Here is a 19,213-nt window from a genome sequence, read left to right on the forward strand (position 1 = left end):
GGAAAAACTCTCTATAACCCACAAAGTAGGTTATAAGAGTAGGTATGTATTCAGCGCTGAGGTGCATGGGGCATAGCTCCTCCAAAAACATGCACACCTTCGGCGACCTGCGACCTCTCTTTTTATTCTCTACAGACTAGGACTACACAATACACCTAATACATATTCATTTCCTAACCCCACCTCAACCCGCTTCGTATTAAAATTAGCTCCACGCCTCTTCGCAACTGCGGCCTGCTCCTTGTTGGTCGCTCTGGTGGCCGTCTGCGGCTATTTGGGATGAACTAAATAGTCTTCCTCTCGAACTTTGCACCTGGTCTCCTTGCACATGCTCTTTTTTTTTTTTTTTTTTTTTTTTTTTAATTTTTTTTAAAGTCATTTGACCATCTGCCAGACTTGGATACCAGTTTTCCTGGCTCAGGGGTCTGAAGAATCCACTTATCCTCCGGTGCATTTGTCCTCGCATCCTGTTTGCGCCTTCTAGCTCTTTTATCTCATCTTGTAACCTTGCTCTCCTTCTGTTCTTATGACCACAGTAAATGTTTGGGCATTCCATATGATTTTGTCAACCCCTTTTTAGTCAAAACATTTCTTGATGCTTGATTCTTAATTTCTCTGTCTCAGTGGGGGGCTCGGACCGGGCCCACCCCGAACGCTGCGACCTCAGGGCGGCTCGGCGAGTCGGCAGCGAGGGCAGAAACTTCTGCCTGCCCGCCTGCCTGCCCGCGGAGAGCGCCCGTCCCTACAGCGCCTACGCAGCGCCGCCAGGCGGGTTGGGTTCCGCCTCGGTCCGGTGCCACCGAGCGCAGACGCGCCGATGCCAGAGCGGCACCGGAAGCGCTTGCCGGAAGCGGCCGCTCCGTCCGGCGGTGCGATGGCGGCGGGCGGCTCCTGAGGCGCCGCCATGTACTCTGGTGCCGCCGCCACCGCCGCCGCGGGACCACCGCGTCGGGACTTCATCTCCGTCACTCTCGGCTCGGAGGAGACGGTCGGGGTCGGTGGCTACAACAACAGCAAGGCCTGGCGGCGGCGCTCCTGCTGGCGGGTGAGGGCCACGCGGCGAGCTGTGCGGTACCGGGAGTATCCCTGGGCTGGCTGCGGGGAGCATCTGGCGATAGCGGAGGGCTGTTAGGCGCTCAGGAGTGTCCCTGGACTTACGTGCAGCTGGAGTGTCATGGGGGACCTGGCGTGGTCCCTCAGTTCTGAGTCGGGCAGAGGCCAAGGCCATGGGCCCTTGGGCGGCCCCGCGCTGGACTCCTCTCTCGGAGTGCTCACGGGGCTCCTCTCCGCGGGGTAGGGGCGGGCTGGCTGAGGTGTCTGCACGTAATGTCTTAATTTTTACGAACCAAGCTGTGACGGGGGTATTCCTGCCCTTTGCTGGTGGACATTTGAGGGGCAGGGCTGCACTTTCTGGACAGGAATGAGGGCAGTGAGTTTTGGTCTCTGTGCCTTTGTTCCTTGTATTAAAGCTTGAGAGGAGCCTCTCTTTAGGGAGTTAAGGGAACAGTTCTGCTTTAAGTGTGAAAACTGAGTGTGAGAAGAGGGGTTCTCTGACAGAGCTCTTGTAAGTGACCTTCTTGTCTGCCTATGGCTAGAATCAGCAGGCAGTTTCATGTGGGATGAGAGTCTTGGGCTGGAGAGTCTGTGGTGAAGAGTGAGTCAGAGGGACAAGATAACCCTTGTTACAGGTAGGAAATGATATATAGTCACCTATAGGGGCTTCTCAGGTCATCAGATGAAGTGTATGAAGAGCTTCTTTAGGCACACAGTCTCACAGCTCTCCTTTTATTACCAGCTAGAGAGATATGGGCCCAAGTCATGACTCTTCATTATATCCTTGCTCTTTGTGAGCAAAAAAACCAGTAAGATGGTGGCAAATGCCCTTGCATGTTCTTGTGCCTTACTTGTGCCTGTTGCAAGACACCACAATTAAAACTTCTTTTCTCATCCTACCTGATGAGCCACAGAGCTGCTAGATTTCAAACATCTTTCTGCAGTGGAAAGAGAGTCATTCAATTTGTCAAGCAGGTAGAACTGAAGATGACAGAGTGGAACTAGCATCTTACAGTGTGCACAGGAAAGGGTGTACAATATTTCTCTACAGTCAGCATTGCAGGTGGATTTCAGGAAACTGAAACTGCTTTGGGACTCACAGTGTGAGCACATTGACAGTTCTGCACTGAGACATTCCTGACCTCTGGCTGGTGCTAAGAGGATAAGGACTGTGGGAAGTACTGTGTGATTTATGGGAAAGGTCGTTCCCAAGTGTAGCATTGCCTGTGAAGTTCCCTCTCTGTTTACCCAAGCCAGAATTAGTGAATTTCAGGAAGACTGTTGGAAAAGTAACAGTGACAATTTAGCCCTTAATGTTTAAGTCCATAAATGGAGGCTAAGGTACATTGACTTCTTTCAGATTAATGTAATTAGCTGTGATTTTTCAGTGATTGTTGCATATAATCTAGTGTTAACAATACATTTTTGCCCAGGACTAAACTTGAAAAGATTGTGGGTTAGTCTTGTTCATTGTTGTGGAGTTGTACATCATTTTCACATTGCTGCAGGCTGCTGGCTTATTTTTTTTTGTGGTGCAGAACTTGTTCTGTGTGACAGTTCCTATGCATGTCAGAGCCAGGATACCTGACTCCTCTTTCACAGCTTGACAGAGTATTGTGAGTTGGAAGGGACTCACTCTTTAAGCAGATGGCCAATAGCAGAATCAAACCTCCAACCTGTCCAGTGATTAGTGCTCAGTTTATTTTGAGCCTTTCTTTGCTGCAGTAGCATTTTTAGTTTTCCTACCACTTTATTCTGTTTCTAATTTTGCATGTGTACTCTGCATTCCCTCCCCAGCCAGAAGGAAAGAGGCTTTTGGCTGATTTCTCAGTTGATAGCTGGGCACATGCTCAGGTCAGCCAGTGGAGGTTGTGATCAGCTGTAGTTGAAGCTTTCTGGGAGTCTTGGTGTTTGGCAGGTTCTGAAGTTCTTGCAGCAAATGGCTCTTATGTTTCTGTGAGTTTCTTGTGCCTTGTGCTAGCTGGTTGGATTTCTGTTTTCTCTGTTATCAAAGAAAATAAGCAATGGATATATGCAGTTGAAAGCAGGGTAAAATTAAACCTACACAATTTTGTGGGTTTTAATCTGAATGAACCAATAAGAGTTTATTTTTGACCAAGTAGGTTCTTAATGCCATGCTAAATATTCTTTCTTTCACTTATTTTCTCTCCTAAAGAAATGGAAGCAGCTGTCCCGACTCCAGCGGAGTGTCATTCTCTTCCTGTTTGCATTCTTGGCAGTGTGTGGAGTAATTTCGTACACAAGCATGGGGGAAGTATGGAAAAGTATGTGTTCTGTACAGCTCAGAATTGCCAGAATGAAGTGTTAGAGTTAGAAGATTGCTGTGGGTCTTATAACCAGTTTTAGTTTCCATTGGTAATGACTGAGTGTATTCATTAAAGTACAGTTCTGAGATTATTTTATGTGATGCTTGAGTGATGTAATGCTTAATCAAAAAGATTTTTTGTATTTTTGATTTTTCTTTCTTTTTCTTGACTAGAGCAACGTTTTTTTTTTTAGTTGGTGTTCTGTTTTAGCCAGGATAGTTAAGTTTTTGAAGTAGTGGGAGAGGATGTAGGTAAGGCCTGGATGTTATTCTGTACTACCTCAGTCATTGCTGGGCATGGGAGAGGGGAGAAGGGGACTCTGTGCTGGGGAGAAGGGATACCTTCTGGTAGAGAAAACATGGCAGGGGCAGCCATCTGTATTTGTGTCTTTATGTAAATAGTTTATTTTTCCTGTACCTTTGGTTATTAATACTGTTGGCCTTACTGTTAGTTTTCTTATTTCATTGCTGTTTCCAGCAAATTGTTCTTATCTCAACCTGTGATCTTTGCCTTCTCTGCCTCTGATTTTCAACTCATCCACTCCAGAGGGAAGGGGGAGAGGAAAACAGGCAAGGGAAGAAGAGTGGCAGTGTGGTTTTTGTGGTTTCAAGGAGCACTGAACTGGGGATTACCATTTCTAAACTATGACAGTTGATTACAATATGAAGGTTTTGAGTGTCTTTTTTATTATGTTTCTATGTAGATATGGCCTAATCACTAGAATAAGGTAATCCTCTCTTGGTTTTGACTGCCTGTCAGTTTAGAAATTGCAAGCATTTGTGTAATACTAATGCACATTTATCTCTGATATTATCTTATTAATTGTATTGAAAAATTGAAATAGTAGTGATTTAAAAAATCCTCATGTGCCTTTTAGCGCCTCCTTTCATATTAGGGAGAGGATTAATACCAAAATATGCTTTGTATCTAACAATCAGTGTCTGTTTATCAATATTTTTTGACTGGAAACAGTTTTTGGAGGTGCATCTACTACATGAATAAAACAAGCTGTTATAAATCTTGCTGCAGCCTTAACTGTTGATTCCTTGTGCTGAGTAATTTTGTGTGTCTAGGTCTAACAAACAAATCATTGGATGATCAGAGAACAGAACAAGAAATTCCTAGATTAAAACTGGCAAATCCAGCTGTTCTACCAGCACCCCAGAAAGCAGATGCCAACCGTGGAGACTACCCTGAGCTTTCACTGCAGGTAACGTGAGTAGAAATTAGTTTTCTAACACCACAAAGAGTTTGTGAAGGCAAATAGTGCTTGTTTCCAACAGTAGTTGTGGAGGAAGGAGTTAGAACTTGCAATAAAAGTGTGCACTTGGTGGAATGCTGTCCTCTCAGGGAGGGTTTTGGTGTAGTATTTATTTGCTTTATATTTTTTATCTATGTGTTCTGTATGCTGTTTTTCACTCACTGGTCTGCCCAGGAGTGGCAGGACTTTAGGGCACAGTGACCTGTTACTGGAGACTTCACTCATGCTGTGTGCACTCTTGTGAGGAGCCTGGAGTCATGGTTTATCTGGGAGCTTGAGAAATATCATCAGAAAGAGCAGATGATAGTAGGTTTTGGAGGGTTACATTTGCAGGGAATGCAGTGGAAAAGGAAGATCAATCGACTGTGTGAATTAGTGGACCAAAGGAATACCTGTTACTGTGTTGTTTGTCATGGATTTATGTCATGAATTCAGGGATTTTCAGTTAATGAATGCAAAATTTTTTATTAAATCTTTTCTTCATTATGCAAAAATGCACATGTATTCCTGTATACTGTTCTTGATACTTACACCGGCATTGTGGAAACATTTTTTTGCATTCTTTTTCTAATTCTCGTAAATTTACTGTGCCTAGTAAAATGGAATCAAATATCTTTACAATCCTTTGTCAATGCCTTGTGTTAAATGAATACCTGGTAAAAGTACAGGTAATTTAGAAGTAATTTGTCAGTGTAAACTTAAGAACTGGCTGATTTTACCAAAAGTTTAAAGTGAACAAAACCACAAAGTCTTTAGCATACCTTCCATTCAGGTGAGAATTTGCCTACTGCAAAACAAACAAAGATTTATCTGAATTTATGTTTGATACTGGAATGATGTTGATTTACAGTTTGAAGTTTTACCATCTCTGCAATTTACCAAGCACTTTTTTTTTTCCTTTATATTCTCAGAAGCCACCAAAACCACCTCATGTTCGTCGTGGTCCTTCCAATCTTCAGATCAAGGCACCACGGAGAGACACAAAGCTGAAGATCCAACAAGATACCGTGAGGGCTGTAGAAGACTTGGTCGAAGTAGATAAAGTAGAGAAAACAGAGAAAACCATTATCAGGTAGAAACGTTTCAGGCAAGGTACAGTGCTTCCCCCTTGCCCCCACCAAGATCCATTGAGTGTTGGAGTGAACATTTTAATGGCTTTTTGTTGTATGTGTCTGAAGTTATTATCTTTCTTTGTATGGGTTTGTTCTCAGCCTTGCCTGATAGCTGCTGATATTACTAGGCTGATAGATTTAATTTTGATAAATGTGCAGTTTCTCTGATTTTACTGCTTGTGTCACACAGCTGCAGAGGATTTGAAGCCCTGTGAGGCTCGGTGTCCAGAGATTTTTACTGTTTGTTGTAATAAATGTTAATGTAACAGTGTCAGTATAACAGTGCTGCTACAAGTGTTTTTGTCCTGAGGCAGGTTTGGAAAGTGATAGCAGTGTCAGTGCTGCTTGTGGGTTGGTGCCACTAAACACAGTGAGCCCAGGCTGACCAGGCAGAACCAACCGATGTGTACGTAGTTGTGTGCATGTAACACCATGTGTTTACTTCTTTCTTGTAAGATACCTCATTCCTTGGACAGATCTAGTATGATCTTTAACAGGAGGTCTGTGCTTCTGTGGTTATGGAGGTGTTTTGATTTGTGAATAAGTGAAGGAAAGTAATGTGAGTATAGAAAAAACTAGTAAAAGTTTGGCAGAGGTTCTTCAAACTTGGAACATGAGGCTTAGGGGTTTTATGTGTTTGTGTTCTCTTTAGCACTGGCCCACATGAGCTGACCACAGATAGCATCAGAATTGTGCCTGGCTTGGCATTTTGGCTGTCAGTATTGTCTGAAAGTGTTTTCTTGTTTTTGGTTTTGCTTGTGCTGTAACTCAGAGTTTAACAGGTGGTAACAAGAGAACTTACAAGAGCAATGAAAATATAGTGAAGGCTAGCTACAAACTTAAAGAATGAAAGTCAGAAATTAAATATGGCATTTATCTAAGTCAGAAGATATGCTGATTCTAGACCATATAGACTTTAAATTAAGCCTGAAAGCTTGATTCCCTTAGGATGCATATAATGGGCTCAAAGGCAACATACCTATGTGTTAAATGGTATGGTCAAGATTGTTTGATCTTGATATAAACTTGGCTTGACTTGAAGTCCATTCTGAAAGACTTTTCCTTCAGGAGATTCTTCATAAAAACAAGTATAAAACTGATTTATGCATCCATGGTGGCTGAGAAGTCTTGTGATCCCTTGACTGCAGAGTTAGTACTTTGAGCATCTCATCCTTTGTGCTTAATCATGAGTTTTGGTGATCATCATTTATGTGGTATTATTTAGCATTAGTAGCTACTGTGGTCATTTCAGAGCTGCTAGATAACAAATTGCTTATAATACAGCATTTTCACATGTGTGATTTATTTTAAGAAGTTTTTTATTAAATTCCATTGCCGAGATGTTCAATGAAATTCCAAGACCTCGTAACACGCATTTCTTAATCAAGTAAAATTTCTCAGCAAGGAAAATTTGTTTGAACAGAAAACTTACCTAGTGGGCAACACAGTTATTTTGATCCTTGATACAAAATCTAACTTCTGTTTGATTGAAGTATTCTGTGATAAAGGAAATGCAGAGATAAATCCTATTCATTTGCATGATTTTTTGTGACCAAAATAAGCCTCAATTACAGTCTCTTGTATTTGCAGCTGGAGAGGAGCAGTCATAGAACCTGACCAAAGCACTGAACCTCCATCTAGTAAAATAATGGAACCAGAAAAACCTTCATCTGTGGAAGCTGAAGACCAGAAAGAACCAGGTAAAAAGGACAGCTAATGACACCTGGTTTTTTTTTTTGGTTTTGTTTGCTTTTATGGTTTATGTTGTGCAATTTCTCCCCATACACATTAATCAATTAATGTATTTATTTAGATTAAAGGAGACAAAAGGTGTAGGAGAGATCACTTACCTGGAACATCCTAGTTCTTCAGTTCTTGTTTCACTATGCCAGCCTTCATGCTTGTTAGCCTTCAGAACCTGAAAATAAGTTTTAGAGACAAATCTTTGAAATACAGTGTCTGGGAGGAGACAGGACAGAATAACCTGAAGAAGGAGGGCATGAAAGAGGGAGCCTCCTTTTCAGCTGTGCTTATCCTTTTGTTCTGCAAATACAGGGAAGGTGATTTCTTCCTTGAACTGAATGGAACTATTTTTAAGGCTCACCAGAAAGGTGCAGAAGCTGTTTTTGAAGTTGCTGTGCTTGTGAAACAAAGAACCTGTTGTTCCTTTTTCTGGGTTCAGAAAAGAAACCAGGAAGTTCTGGTGTGATAAACATGGTATATTTCACCATGATGTATTTGCATTTTTACAAGCTTAATATTTATGAGGTTAGTTATGCTGCTTGGTGTTTCCCTCTCTAGAAGTCTTTGTTCATAATTTTTCAAAATTTCATCTAACAGCTTGGAATTTTTTATGTTCATTATGTAACATAAGCTCCACTTCATTGCAAATGGCAAGCAAAAAAATAATACAACTATAGAAAAATACATGATTTTGTCAAGATGGAAAATGTAAACTTTTTTCTATTTTGCTGTTAAATAGAAAGTTCAATAGAAATAATTCAGTAGAAGTGATTTCAAATCTAGCAGAAAGCAGTTAGAGAGGGAAGATGAAGAAAAAGAAGTTGTGTGTTAAATTAGCTAAGGATTTTATTGTTAAGCATATATATTCGGCACCTGAATTACCTGGATCTTAATCTGGTATTACCTGACTTTCATCTCCTTGAGCTTTAGTGATACTCATCTACAACTGTGCTTGTGATTATTTAATGTTTTATTTGCAGAAATGACAGTTTTGTTTCCAGAGAAGTCTCTGTTTCCACTTGGCTGGAAATACTGACTGATTGTTGTGCAGAGGAAAGGCTGTTCTGAAAAGAATAATATGAGGGTGGTTTTTCCATTGCGCTGATAGGTTAATTTGGAAGAAATTCTATTTTCGGTAAGTGGTGTGTAGTAGAGTTCCATCAGCGCCCTGCAGAAGTCCTGAGCAAGGTGCTGTGTGTCCTTCGCAGTGCCCATCAATGAGCGCCAGCTGGCTGTGATTGAAGCCTTCCGCCATGCCTGGAAAGGGTACAAGGATTTTGCCTGGGGCCATGATGAACTGAAGCCTTTATCCAAGTCTTACAGCGAGTGGTTTGGACTTGGGCTTACCTTAATTGATGCCTTGGATACCATGTGGATTCTAGGCTTAAAAGAAGGTAATTTTTTTTCCTCTTCATTTTTTTCCCTCTAAAATAATTCTTTAATTTCTCTTCAGTCAGTGAATGTTCAGAGTTTTCTGAGGGGAATATTTATTACATGCAGCCTATAAATTTACCTTTCTTGTGAATGTAAATACATACATACATACATATACCCAATGTATATATCTGGTAGAATTTAAGGGAGGTTTTAATAAACTTCTTGGTCTTTGTTTCTGTGCCATTATATAGTTTTCTGCCCATTACTCTTGGGTAGTTTGCCTGTATGTTCCTTGCTCGTGTTTTATCACACCTAATATCAATATTTCATATATGGATTTAAGAAGACTGCTTCTGTAAGGAATCCATGGGTGGAGAAAGGGAGTGCTCAGTACCTCTTTCCTGAATTGTTTTGCTGTCTGTGTTTTTGAAAGTCATTCTGCAGGTAACCATGTTAGAAATCTTTCAAACAGATTTTAAAAACTAAGCCAAAAAATTTTGCAGTTCTGTTGCAAAAAACTTAAATGGTTAATTAGTGTTTAAGACCTTTTTTTGTTGTTGGTTGTTTGGGTTGTTTGGGATTTTTTTTTTTAGTGATGCAGAGGGTTCTTTTAATGGTAATTAAAAATTTTTGGAGCTGTATCTATTTAACCATGGTAGATAGCCACCTTTGTCAGCTTTCATTAATCTTGCAGCTTTTTCTGTCAAAATGGGAAGAAGGGTACAATAAATACTTGAAGCATTTAATGATTCTGTCTCTCTGCCTTTGAAGTTTCTGCAAAATAACATGTCATGTGCAGCTCTAGACCTGAGCAGTCTATCTTGAAGTTGTCAAGTTGTCAGTGTGCTGCTCTTTTTTTGACTAAAAAATTAATTGTGAACTAAGTAGTTTTTAAAATAAATTATTAATATTAGAGATGTGTTGAAAATGGGTTCTTGGTGAGCGTTTATTTCTATTTTATATCAGCTCTGTCCAAGGCAGTTCTGCTGCTTCTCACTATCAGGAGATTCTAGAAGCTGTGAGATGGCTGAAATAGCTCAGCCTCCAATTGTGAGGGCTAAGCTGACTCACAGGCACCATGGAGAGAGACCCTGTACCAAAGAAGTCATTGAGTGATGCTGCTCCCAAGGTGGTTGATGAATCTAATATGGCTTTTCTTTTACCCATTTTTTTTACTTAGTAGTGTGATAAACAACCATTTTTGTTTTTAGAGAAAAAATTGCAACATCTTGCAGGAAGCAGGCTCCTGAGGACAGTGCTAGGTTAAAGCTGTTAACTGGAAATGTTACCTGTTATCTTGGTATATAACAGCTTTGGTTGAAAAAGATTTAATTAAAATTTAGGAGGCTTTGTGGAAGTGGAACTAATTATCTGTAATTACTGTAACAAGGCAAATGGATGGATTTAAAAGATTTTAATTTCTGGACTATTTTAATAAAAAATTCCTCAAATTCTTCTTTTCTTAAACTATTTAGGACTTCTTTTTTTGGTGAATATTTCTGTCTATATGCATCTGTGGTGTGTGCTGAATGAGAATTAAGCCAATGGTAATGAAACTTCTGCCAGCATGTGCTCTTCCTTTAATTTTCCACCTAAAATTATCATCTCTGTAGACAAACACAAGTAACTGTCATGGATATATGTAATACTCATGTCTTTAGTTGTTGGAACATGCCAGAAGTTCACAGCTGAACTACCTTTTATGCTTTGCAGAGTTTGAAGAAGCAAGAAAATGGGTAGCAAATGATTTAGTATTTGATAAAAATGTGGATGTGAACCTATTTGAGAGCACTATCCGTATCCTGGGTGGCTTGCTGAGCACCTATCACCTCTCTGGAGATAGCCTTTTCCTGGAAAAAGCTGTGAGTGACTGGCTTTACAAATGAAAGTGGGTTACATATTCCATATTGGGTAAAGTTGAGAGATGATTCCTCAGAAAGTTAAATGTTGCTGGTTTGTAGCAGTTTCATATTTAAAGTGGTGAGAAAGGCATTTACCATTAAGCTTTGAAACCTGCCCTGCTGCTCTCTCTACAACCTCAAAACCTTTCTGTGTTTGTCACCTCTTCTTGTACGTCTGCTCTTCTATTGAGGAATGGCTGACCATCATTAAGCTCATGAAACGAAAGAGGAAATAAATGATTGGCAGAGGGTTATAGCTGTCTTTTTTTGCCCTTTCTGTGTGTCATAATAGCATCAGCTACTTCATCAGATTAGCTAAATCAGCCAGTGACTTCATGATATGGATTGCAACCTCAGATGAGGCCTGCAGCACTAAGGACAAGGTGGAAGCTCTGCTCATTACTGTGAATAAGTTAATGACTTTTAAAATTTCCTCAATTGCTTGCATCATCTAAAACTAAGCTGTTGTTCTATCTTTTTTCTTGTCTGCTTTGTGAAGAAAATCTAATGGGATGTCCATGTGTATATATGTATTTTTGGTTTGTTTGTTGATTTGTCCATGCTCCTGGGTTTTCTTTAGAAAGACATTGGAAACAGGCTTATGCCAGCATTCAAAACCCCCTCCAAGATCCCATATTCTGATGTCAACATTGGTCGGGGCACTGCACATCCCCCTCGCTGGACATCTGACAGCACTGTGGCAGAGGTGACCAGCATTCAGTTGGAGTTCAGGGAGCTCTCTCGTCTCACTGGAGATGAGAAATTCCAGGTATGGAAGAATCAGTTGATGTCTCTCTCTTTTTCCATTTCTCTGCAGCTGTATGATTGAATCTCCATAGTCTCAGGAATCTCTAAGTTATGATAGATAAGTTGTGAAATTCTAGACAAAGGAAGAAAAAGAAACAAAATATTCCATTATTTTATTGGATACCAAAAGTAGTAATGAAGATGAGTGATTAATTTTCTTTTTCTCAGAAACAGCTTTTAACACAAAAGCTTTTAAAACAAAAAATTCTGGTGTGGTTTCTTGATACTGTTTTCTGTATGCAGAGAGCAAAACTGAGATGTTACCATCCAAGGTACTAAAATGTCACTTACTAGTTATGAGTCTGAGAGCATGTCACTATATAGGGAAAAGTTAGTTGAGGTAAAAAAGAATTTCAGAGACAATAATGTTATCTACTTTTCTTTTTGTTTGCTGATGTTATTATTTTGAATTGCATCCACAGCTCAGTGTTGACGAATGCAGTAATTTAAAGAACCTTAGCTATTGCTAAATAGATTCATGTAGTTGTTATTTTTGCTGGACTTCTACTTTGCAAGTCTGAGTAAATCTGAGTGCTGTAGTACTGGCTTTTGAGTGGGCTTGCCTTCAAGGAAAGGAAACAGTTATAATTGCTTCAGAGTACTTGAACATACCCAGAACATCATATTTTGAGAGTCCAAAAGTCTGAAATCTTGAATTTAATATATTGCTTTAGCTGAATTTGATGTCCCTGATGCTAATTTAGGGAAGCAAACTTAGAGATTTGTTACTGGACTGTAGTGACTAGACACAGTTCTGTACCTCATTTATATCTATAATTTATATTTGCCATTTTTTTCTTGTAGAAAGCTGTAGATGAGGTGATGAAGCATGTTCACACCCTCTCAGGGAAAAACGATGGCCTTGTGCCTATGTTCATAAACACCAATAGCGGGCAGTTCACCCACCTAGGGGTCTACACTCTGGGAGCCAGAGCTGACAGCTACTATGAGTATCTGCTCAAGCAGTGGATTCAGGGTGGAAAGAAAGAAAATGAGTAAGTTCTTTACACTTCTCATATTGGTGTAATAATGTGGTGTGCTGTAAAACTCTCTGCTGTAGTTCACTGCTTAAAGAAAAATGTTGCATCTGCCCAAGAAGTCAGCTGAACTTATTACTGTTTTTAAAGCAAGCTAAGCAGAAAGAGAGACCTGTGGTAACTTGGTGAAAGAACACGAGGAGAGTTAGCCTTAGTCTTAAAACTTCCTCTCCACAAAAACCTTTTCTTCCTCAGGTCATCAAATGTGAAGAGTGTCACAGACAGGAGATAAGAATTAAGTCTTTTCAATAGATATTGAGCATAATTAGACACTCCTGAAGTACTGTGAGCATTTCCTTTCAACAATGATGCCTGTGTTTGCTCTGGGTTTGTTAGTGAAAGGTGACAGGAGGCAGAAGTTTGATATTTGCGTTATCTTTAATTCCAGCATCCCAGGCTGGTTGGGGTCGGAAAGGGTCTTGTAGCCCATCCTGTCCCACCTCTGGCACAGAGGCAGAGACACATTCCACTAGACCAGGTTGCTCCAAGCCCTGTCCAACCGGGCCTTGGACACTTCCAGGATGGGGCAGCCACAGCTTCTCTGGGCAACCTGTGCCACAGCCTCAGCACCCTCCCTGGGAAGAATTTCTTCCTAATATCTAGTATCAGTCTACTTCCTTTCAGTTTAAAGACCCTTGCCCTATCACTACAAACCCTTGTAAAAAGTGCTTCTTCAAGTCTTGTATGTTTCTTTTATCCATACTGCATTATTGGAAGAGTGTTTGCAAGGAGGAGTTAAAGATGATAGAAAAGCTTTCCTTCAAGACAAGTCTGCATATAAGCTAATTATGTTAGACTGTTAGACTCCTTGTTAATTTCAAGGAGAACAAAAATGTGCCTCTTGGAGGTATTTCTGTATGTCAAAGGAGAGGCCTTTCTCCAAAGCTTTCATCCCTGCTCTTTCCAAGGCATACCGTACTGTAAATGGAGAACTGGTGTCTTTGGGACCACAATAGCATTTTGTGAGCCTCACAATCAACAGGTTGTTTTCCATATTGAAAGTACGTAAAGGCAAAGAAAAATTAAATAAAATACTGTGAAATGATGTTTCACAATGAGAAAGGTCAGTTGGAAGAGATTGCTCAAACTCTTTGAATCTCCATTTTTGGGTGTGGGTCATAAAAAATTGCTTGGATAAGTACTCAGATAACCTGATGTAATTGAATCTGCCTCAGAGCAGAGGATCAAAACAAGAGACCTCCAAGAGGTCCTTCCCAGCCTAGATTTTCTGTGATTTCAATAACTGTGCTTCCAAGGATTTGTGAAATAAAATCTGATTATTGCCTAGAAACTGTTGCAGGTGTTTTCTTTAATATTTGAATAAGTACTAAAGTATTATTATTTACTTTTCAAGTAAACCAGTATTACTACATGATAGTGACAACCAATTAATGTCGTGTTGATAGTTACTGAGGGCGTTTTTTTAAGTTTTTACATTTAGTTAAATATTACTCTTTAGACTGAAGTAACAGTTGCCTAAAAAAATTGTGCTGAACATCAGCTGTGATCAAGTGTGTTCTGACTGTGTGCATGTGAGCCAACTGGGAATGATATTTTTCCACAGGCTGTTGGAAGACTATATTAGAGCCATAGAAGGAGTGAAAAAGCATCTTCTTCAGAGATCAGAACCCAAGAAGCTTACTTTTGTAGGAGAGCTTGCTCATGGCCATTTCAGTGCCAAGATGGTAAGAAATACAACTGCAAAAGAAATACCATTAAAAATTTTAATAAAACCCAACACAGAAGCAAATGCAAAGCTTTTCCCTCTCAAAAAAAAAACCCAACAACCAGACACCAAAAACAAACAAAAAACCTAACCAACAAAAACCCTAAACCCAAGACAATATACACATACACATCTGTCTAGTGTGATGGCAATAATGACTAACTGCCTTGTAGATACCTGTAACTCTATGAGTTACTGTAGTAAACCCATTTTGTCCTTTCAAGACTGAACACTTTGATGCTGGAATTAAATTTTCTTTCTCTTTTTTTTTCTGTTTTGGTCATTTAATTCCAGTGTCTGAAATTGTTGAGATAATACCTATTTTACATATTATTAATTTTCCATAATTCAAAATCTATGTAGATACTTGCACACCTGTGCTTTCAGATTTGTCTTCAAAAGAAGCATGTCATCTAATATTGTATTATGGGGTTAAAGAAGAAGTTAATAATTTTGGAGGTTTCTGTCCATTTATGACATCTTTATTTTCCTACCTGGAAGATTCTTGAATAAAACAGTATGCTGTTCACTATAGGGAAAATTGATTGATCTTAGCCCTCTGCTCCTAATTTTGTGCACTTTAAGATCTTTCATTTAAAAATCTTGTGCAGTGCAGGTATTGTATGTGTGTGTGGCTTGTCTGAAAGGCAAGTGATGTATTATTAATGTATGTATAGCCTTTCCTGATGTAGGGTTTTTAAGATACTCAGTTCTAGTTTTCAGCATATGCTTCTTGGATCTGAATTTCCCAAAAGCTCTCAAAAAACCTGTTGTGAGTAGGACCAGAGTCTGGGTTTTGGGTAGAGGGTGCTGCCCCATCCCAAGATAGGACAGAGTTGAATTGAGCCAGATAGATTTGGCTTAGGTGTCTGTACATGTCAGAACACTTCCTTCTGTTTCAGGGAGTCAAAATTTTAATTTTAATACATTGTTACTGGGTAAAAGGCTGGACAGGTCTCTTACCCTGGCCAGCTGGAAAAGTTGAGGACGTTTGGCTTCCATGTCTATGCTGGCCTTTACAACCCTCAGTTTTCCTTAAGGACTGGGCAAAGCTTTTAAAGGTCCATACAGGGGCATCAGAGTGGTTTTACTATGTTTTTGGGTGATGAGACCTGAGCTTTGATTCTGAATGTTGAGAATCATTTGAGATCCTATATGTGACATTAATCTGCAGTGCTTACTTTATATCAATGGTAGATTAGCTCCAGAATGAGGACAACCAAGCCTTTAGGTTGTTCTGCTGATGCCCTACATGAGCTGATATGAAGTGCATGCTTCTGGTAAACCAGAAGACACTCTCCTTCCCCTCAACATGGCCTGAGACCTTTTTTTCAGAAACTTGTAATGAAAACACATTCTTGTACATTTTTAAAATTAGTGATTTCTGTAATAATGCTGCCTGCCTCATGTTACATTACATCAGATTGTTAAAAAGTTATCTTCAAGTTGTTGGTACCAGAAATATGTTTTGAAGAAGAGAAAGAATAAAACAAGTAAAAGACAAGCCTCCCCAACCTCCCCTTGCTGTTTGATGTGTAACTTCTCAGTAAGAGTTGTCTTGTCTTGCAGGATCACTTGGTTTGCTTCTTGCCGGGTACTTTAGCATTGGGAGCTCACAATGGACTGGCTGCTGATCATATGAAATTGGCTGAAACTCTTATAGAAACCTGCTACCAGATGTATGCTCAAGTAGAGACAGGCCTAAGCCCAGAGATTGTACACTTCAATCTCCATGCACAGAAGGGCCACAAGGATGTGGAAATCAAGGTGAGCAGATAGCTGGCCTGAACTCCAATTTTGTGATTTCTCTGTAGCTCTATTCTGCTATTGAGCTCCCAGCCAGATATTAGGGATGGGGTTTGTTGTGGAGCAGTTCATTCTTTTCCTGCTTTGCCTTCTAGCTGTACCCTAGGCTTTGGTTTTAGTTACTCCAGCAGTATATTTTGAAGCTGACTTACACATAACAGACTCTTAGAAGCAGATGGAAATCTGAATAATTATTTTTTCCCTGCCTGTATCCTTGAGGAAATTCCCTGTCTAAAATACTCTTGTCATTTTTTCTCTTGCAGCCTGCAGACAGGCACAACTTACTACGACCAGAAACTGTGGAAAGTCTTTTTTATATGTACAGATTCACTGGTGATAAGAAATACCAAGACTGGGGCTGGGAAATCTTGCAGAATTTCAACAGATACACCCGGGTAAGGCCAGTTTATAATGACCTTATACTGTGAGGACCATATTTGCTCACTTTCTTTCTAACACCAGCTTTGAAAACATACTATGTTTCAAGATTCATCAGATAACTGTGGGGGAATTTGTAAGTATATACAGAAAAATAATTTTCTTACAGATGGAGATACCCTGCTTAGTCTACATAGTGAAAGAACTTGCATTACAGTCATGAAAAAGTGAAATGCAGAAGCTGTAGGCATTACTACCGAAGTTTTAGAATCTGTAGTTTTTAGACTTTGGAATTTGAGAAGGACACATCTGGAGTGAAAGAACACTTCAATTAAAGTTGCCAAAGAAAAAATCAGCACAAAATGGCATTAATGGTTTAATAGAAGGTTTTTTCTGTTCTGATTGCAGTTCTCATGGTGTTGTCAGTGATACACTGTGAAAGTGTGGCACCAAATATCAATGGTCTGTTCTTAAGAGAAATGGATACAAGGCTTGGGCCAGCTCTAATGTAGAAATCACTGGTTCCTTTCCTTATATTTGTTCAGAAACTTCAAAGGGATGTTCTTTGTGATACCTCTCTACTCTAAGCACAAATGAATATTTTGCTTCATTTATCATTGTGGTTTCCTCTAAAAGACTTTTTTTTCTTTATTGAAGCTTTATATATAAATGAAAACCACATATGAAATTAAAAGCATGAAAACATGATGTGTTTCTCAGCACTTATCCTCTCCAAGTGCATGTGGATGTTAGGAACTAAAACATTACGTTAGGTTATGTAAAGATTTTTTTTTTTTTTTTTTTGCACAGGTTCCTACAGGTGGTTATACTTCCATTAACAACGTTCAGAATCCCAGTAATCCAGAGCCACGGGATAAAATGGAGAGCTTCTTCCTTGGGGAAACACTCAAATACATGTTTCTGCTGTTTTCAGATGACATAGACTTAATCAACCTTGACAAATACGTCTTTAACACAGAGGCTCACCCACTCCCTATCTGGGTGCCAGCATAGACTCTGCATCAGTGGATCTTCCAGTGGTGGCATTTTTATCTTCAAGTGACTTTACTTTTCAGGGTTTGAGGAGAGATGCTATAATGCACCCTTTTTGACTTCAAACAACAAACATAAGCTTGGGAAATGCATCTCTGGTTTGAAGAAATCATGTCAGTCTTAAATCTAATCCCTGGTTCTTGGATGGGCAAAGTTGTGCCATATGAAGCTGGTTTCCCTGGGACTCATGATGAGGTTCAGAAGTTAATCATAGTGTGGACCATGACATTCTCGGGGCTCTGGTGACCCAGAACTCACGTATGTCAGTGTTACTAAATGCTCATTAAATACTGGGAATGCAGTGTGTTGGCTTAGGGCATGGCATTGTTCCTGGAGAGTAGGAATAAGCCTATAGTTTTCTGGTTTATTCTGGATTCACTGAAACACTGGATTACAGAGCTATTCCTTTGTCAGACTGTGACAGTGGTTCAAGTGGCAAGTGGAATAAACAAACAGCTGTAATGCTGTCCCAGGGAGAAGCTGTCAGTATAGTATTGCTGCTGGTACTCTGATCTCATTCCAAACTTGTGAGCTGTGCTGCATCACCTTAGGAAAAGAAAGAGGCAGCAGAGCATCTGTCTTAGTTTTGTAGAGCACTTTGTACAGTCTATTCAAGCTGTGGCTGAAATGATGGTAAAAGAGAATTTGCTGCTGGTTTGGCTCAAAGTGGTATATAATTTTGTAGAGTTATTGCAGTTTTATAACTTCCCTGCAGGAATGCAGGAGATAATGTGAAATGCAAGTAAAACTACATGTGTATTTTATATCTTTATTTGCATCAGTTAGACTCAGGTATTCTGACTGAAAGCTGCTTTCTGAGGTTGGACAGTGCAAAAGCTTGTGAGCATATTAGGTATCAGCCTCCTTCCATCCCTTCCTGTTCAGGTATCACATCATGGGTGTTTGTTGACTCAAAACAAGCTTACAACTGTATAACAAAGTTCTTGTTGTTTGTAATTTCTTGGACCATGGAGAAATTTTCAGTTATTTTTTTCCTTAGGAGTAGTGTTAAAAGCAGGCAGTCTAAAGGTATTACAGCAGTTCTAGTCCCCAGAAGAATCAGAGAAATTAATTTAGGTTACTTGAAGACAAAGTAGACACAGGGTTTTTAAGAATCTTACAGGAGCCCTGGGATCTTTCATTTTTATATGTGCACACTTACAGATTTTAAGCTGTGAATTTGGAAATGAGCTTTGTAGAGTGCTTTTCCTGTTGGATTTGCACTTGGAGAGTCCTGTATTCACGGATAAGATCTCAGAAATGTGATTGATCATATTTCCAGAAGAGTTTGGTCTCACTGAAAGTCTCTTTCCCTCATGGCGGTGAGTGTCACAGGCAGGGCCAGGAGCTGCAGTCCCACTAAATCCACGGGTCCCTGGTCGTTAATGGACCTGACTGAATATGACTCTGGTGGTTCATTTTCCAGTGGCTGAGGGAGGTATTTTATAGTAATTGTAACCTTTGATTTGTAAAGTAAGATGCATCTTTATTTGTATTATGTTGATCCTTTCTGTTTGCTGGAGTTAAAAGTTACTCTTGGGACCACTATTTAAATCTTCTATGTAATATTTATCATTCCATGTACTAATGGAAATGGAGAAATTTTGCAAATTATTTAAATACACATTTTTC

At 39.7% G+C, this 19,213-nt stretch overlaps 1 protein-coding gene across 1 annotated transcript; it reads left to right on the forward strand.

The window, feature by feature from the left end:
• The first annotated feature begins 231 nt into the window (after window positions 1–231).
• MAN1B1 (mannosidase alpha class 1B member 1) lies at window positions 232–19,079 on the forward strand. The gene is made up of 13 exons (XM_079324549.1): window positions 232–1,045; window positions 3,230–3,338; window positions 4,454–4,590; window positions 5,553–5,713; window positions 7,344–7,453; window positions 8,705–8,890; window positions 10,587–10,735; window positions 11,355–11,543; window positions 12,386–12,576; window positions 14,183–14,303; window positions 15,914–16,111; window positions 16,414–16,545; window positions 17,339–19,079. Exons 1-13 carry the CDS (start codon window positions 905–907, stop codon window positions 17,540–17,542), a joined length of 2,028 nt encoding a protein of 675 aa, XP_079180675.1. The 5' UTR covers window positions 232–904; the 3' UTR covers window positions 17,543–19,079.
• The last annotated feature ends 134 nt before the right edge of the window (window positions 19,080–19,213 follow it).

Source organism: Erithacus rubecula (assembly GCF_903797595.1).
Source record: "Erithacus rubecula genome assembly, chromosome: 21".
NCBI classification, from domain to species: domain Eukaryota; kingdom Metazoa; phylum Chordata; class Aves; order Passeriformes; family Muscicapidae; genus Erithacus; species Erithacus rubecula.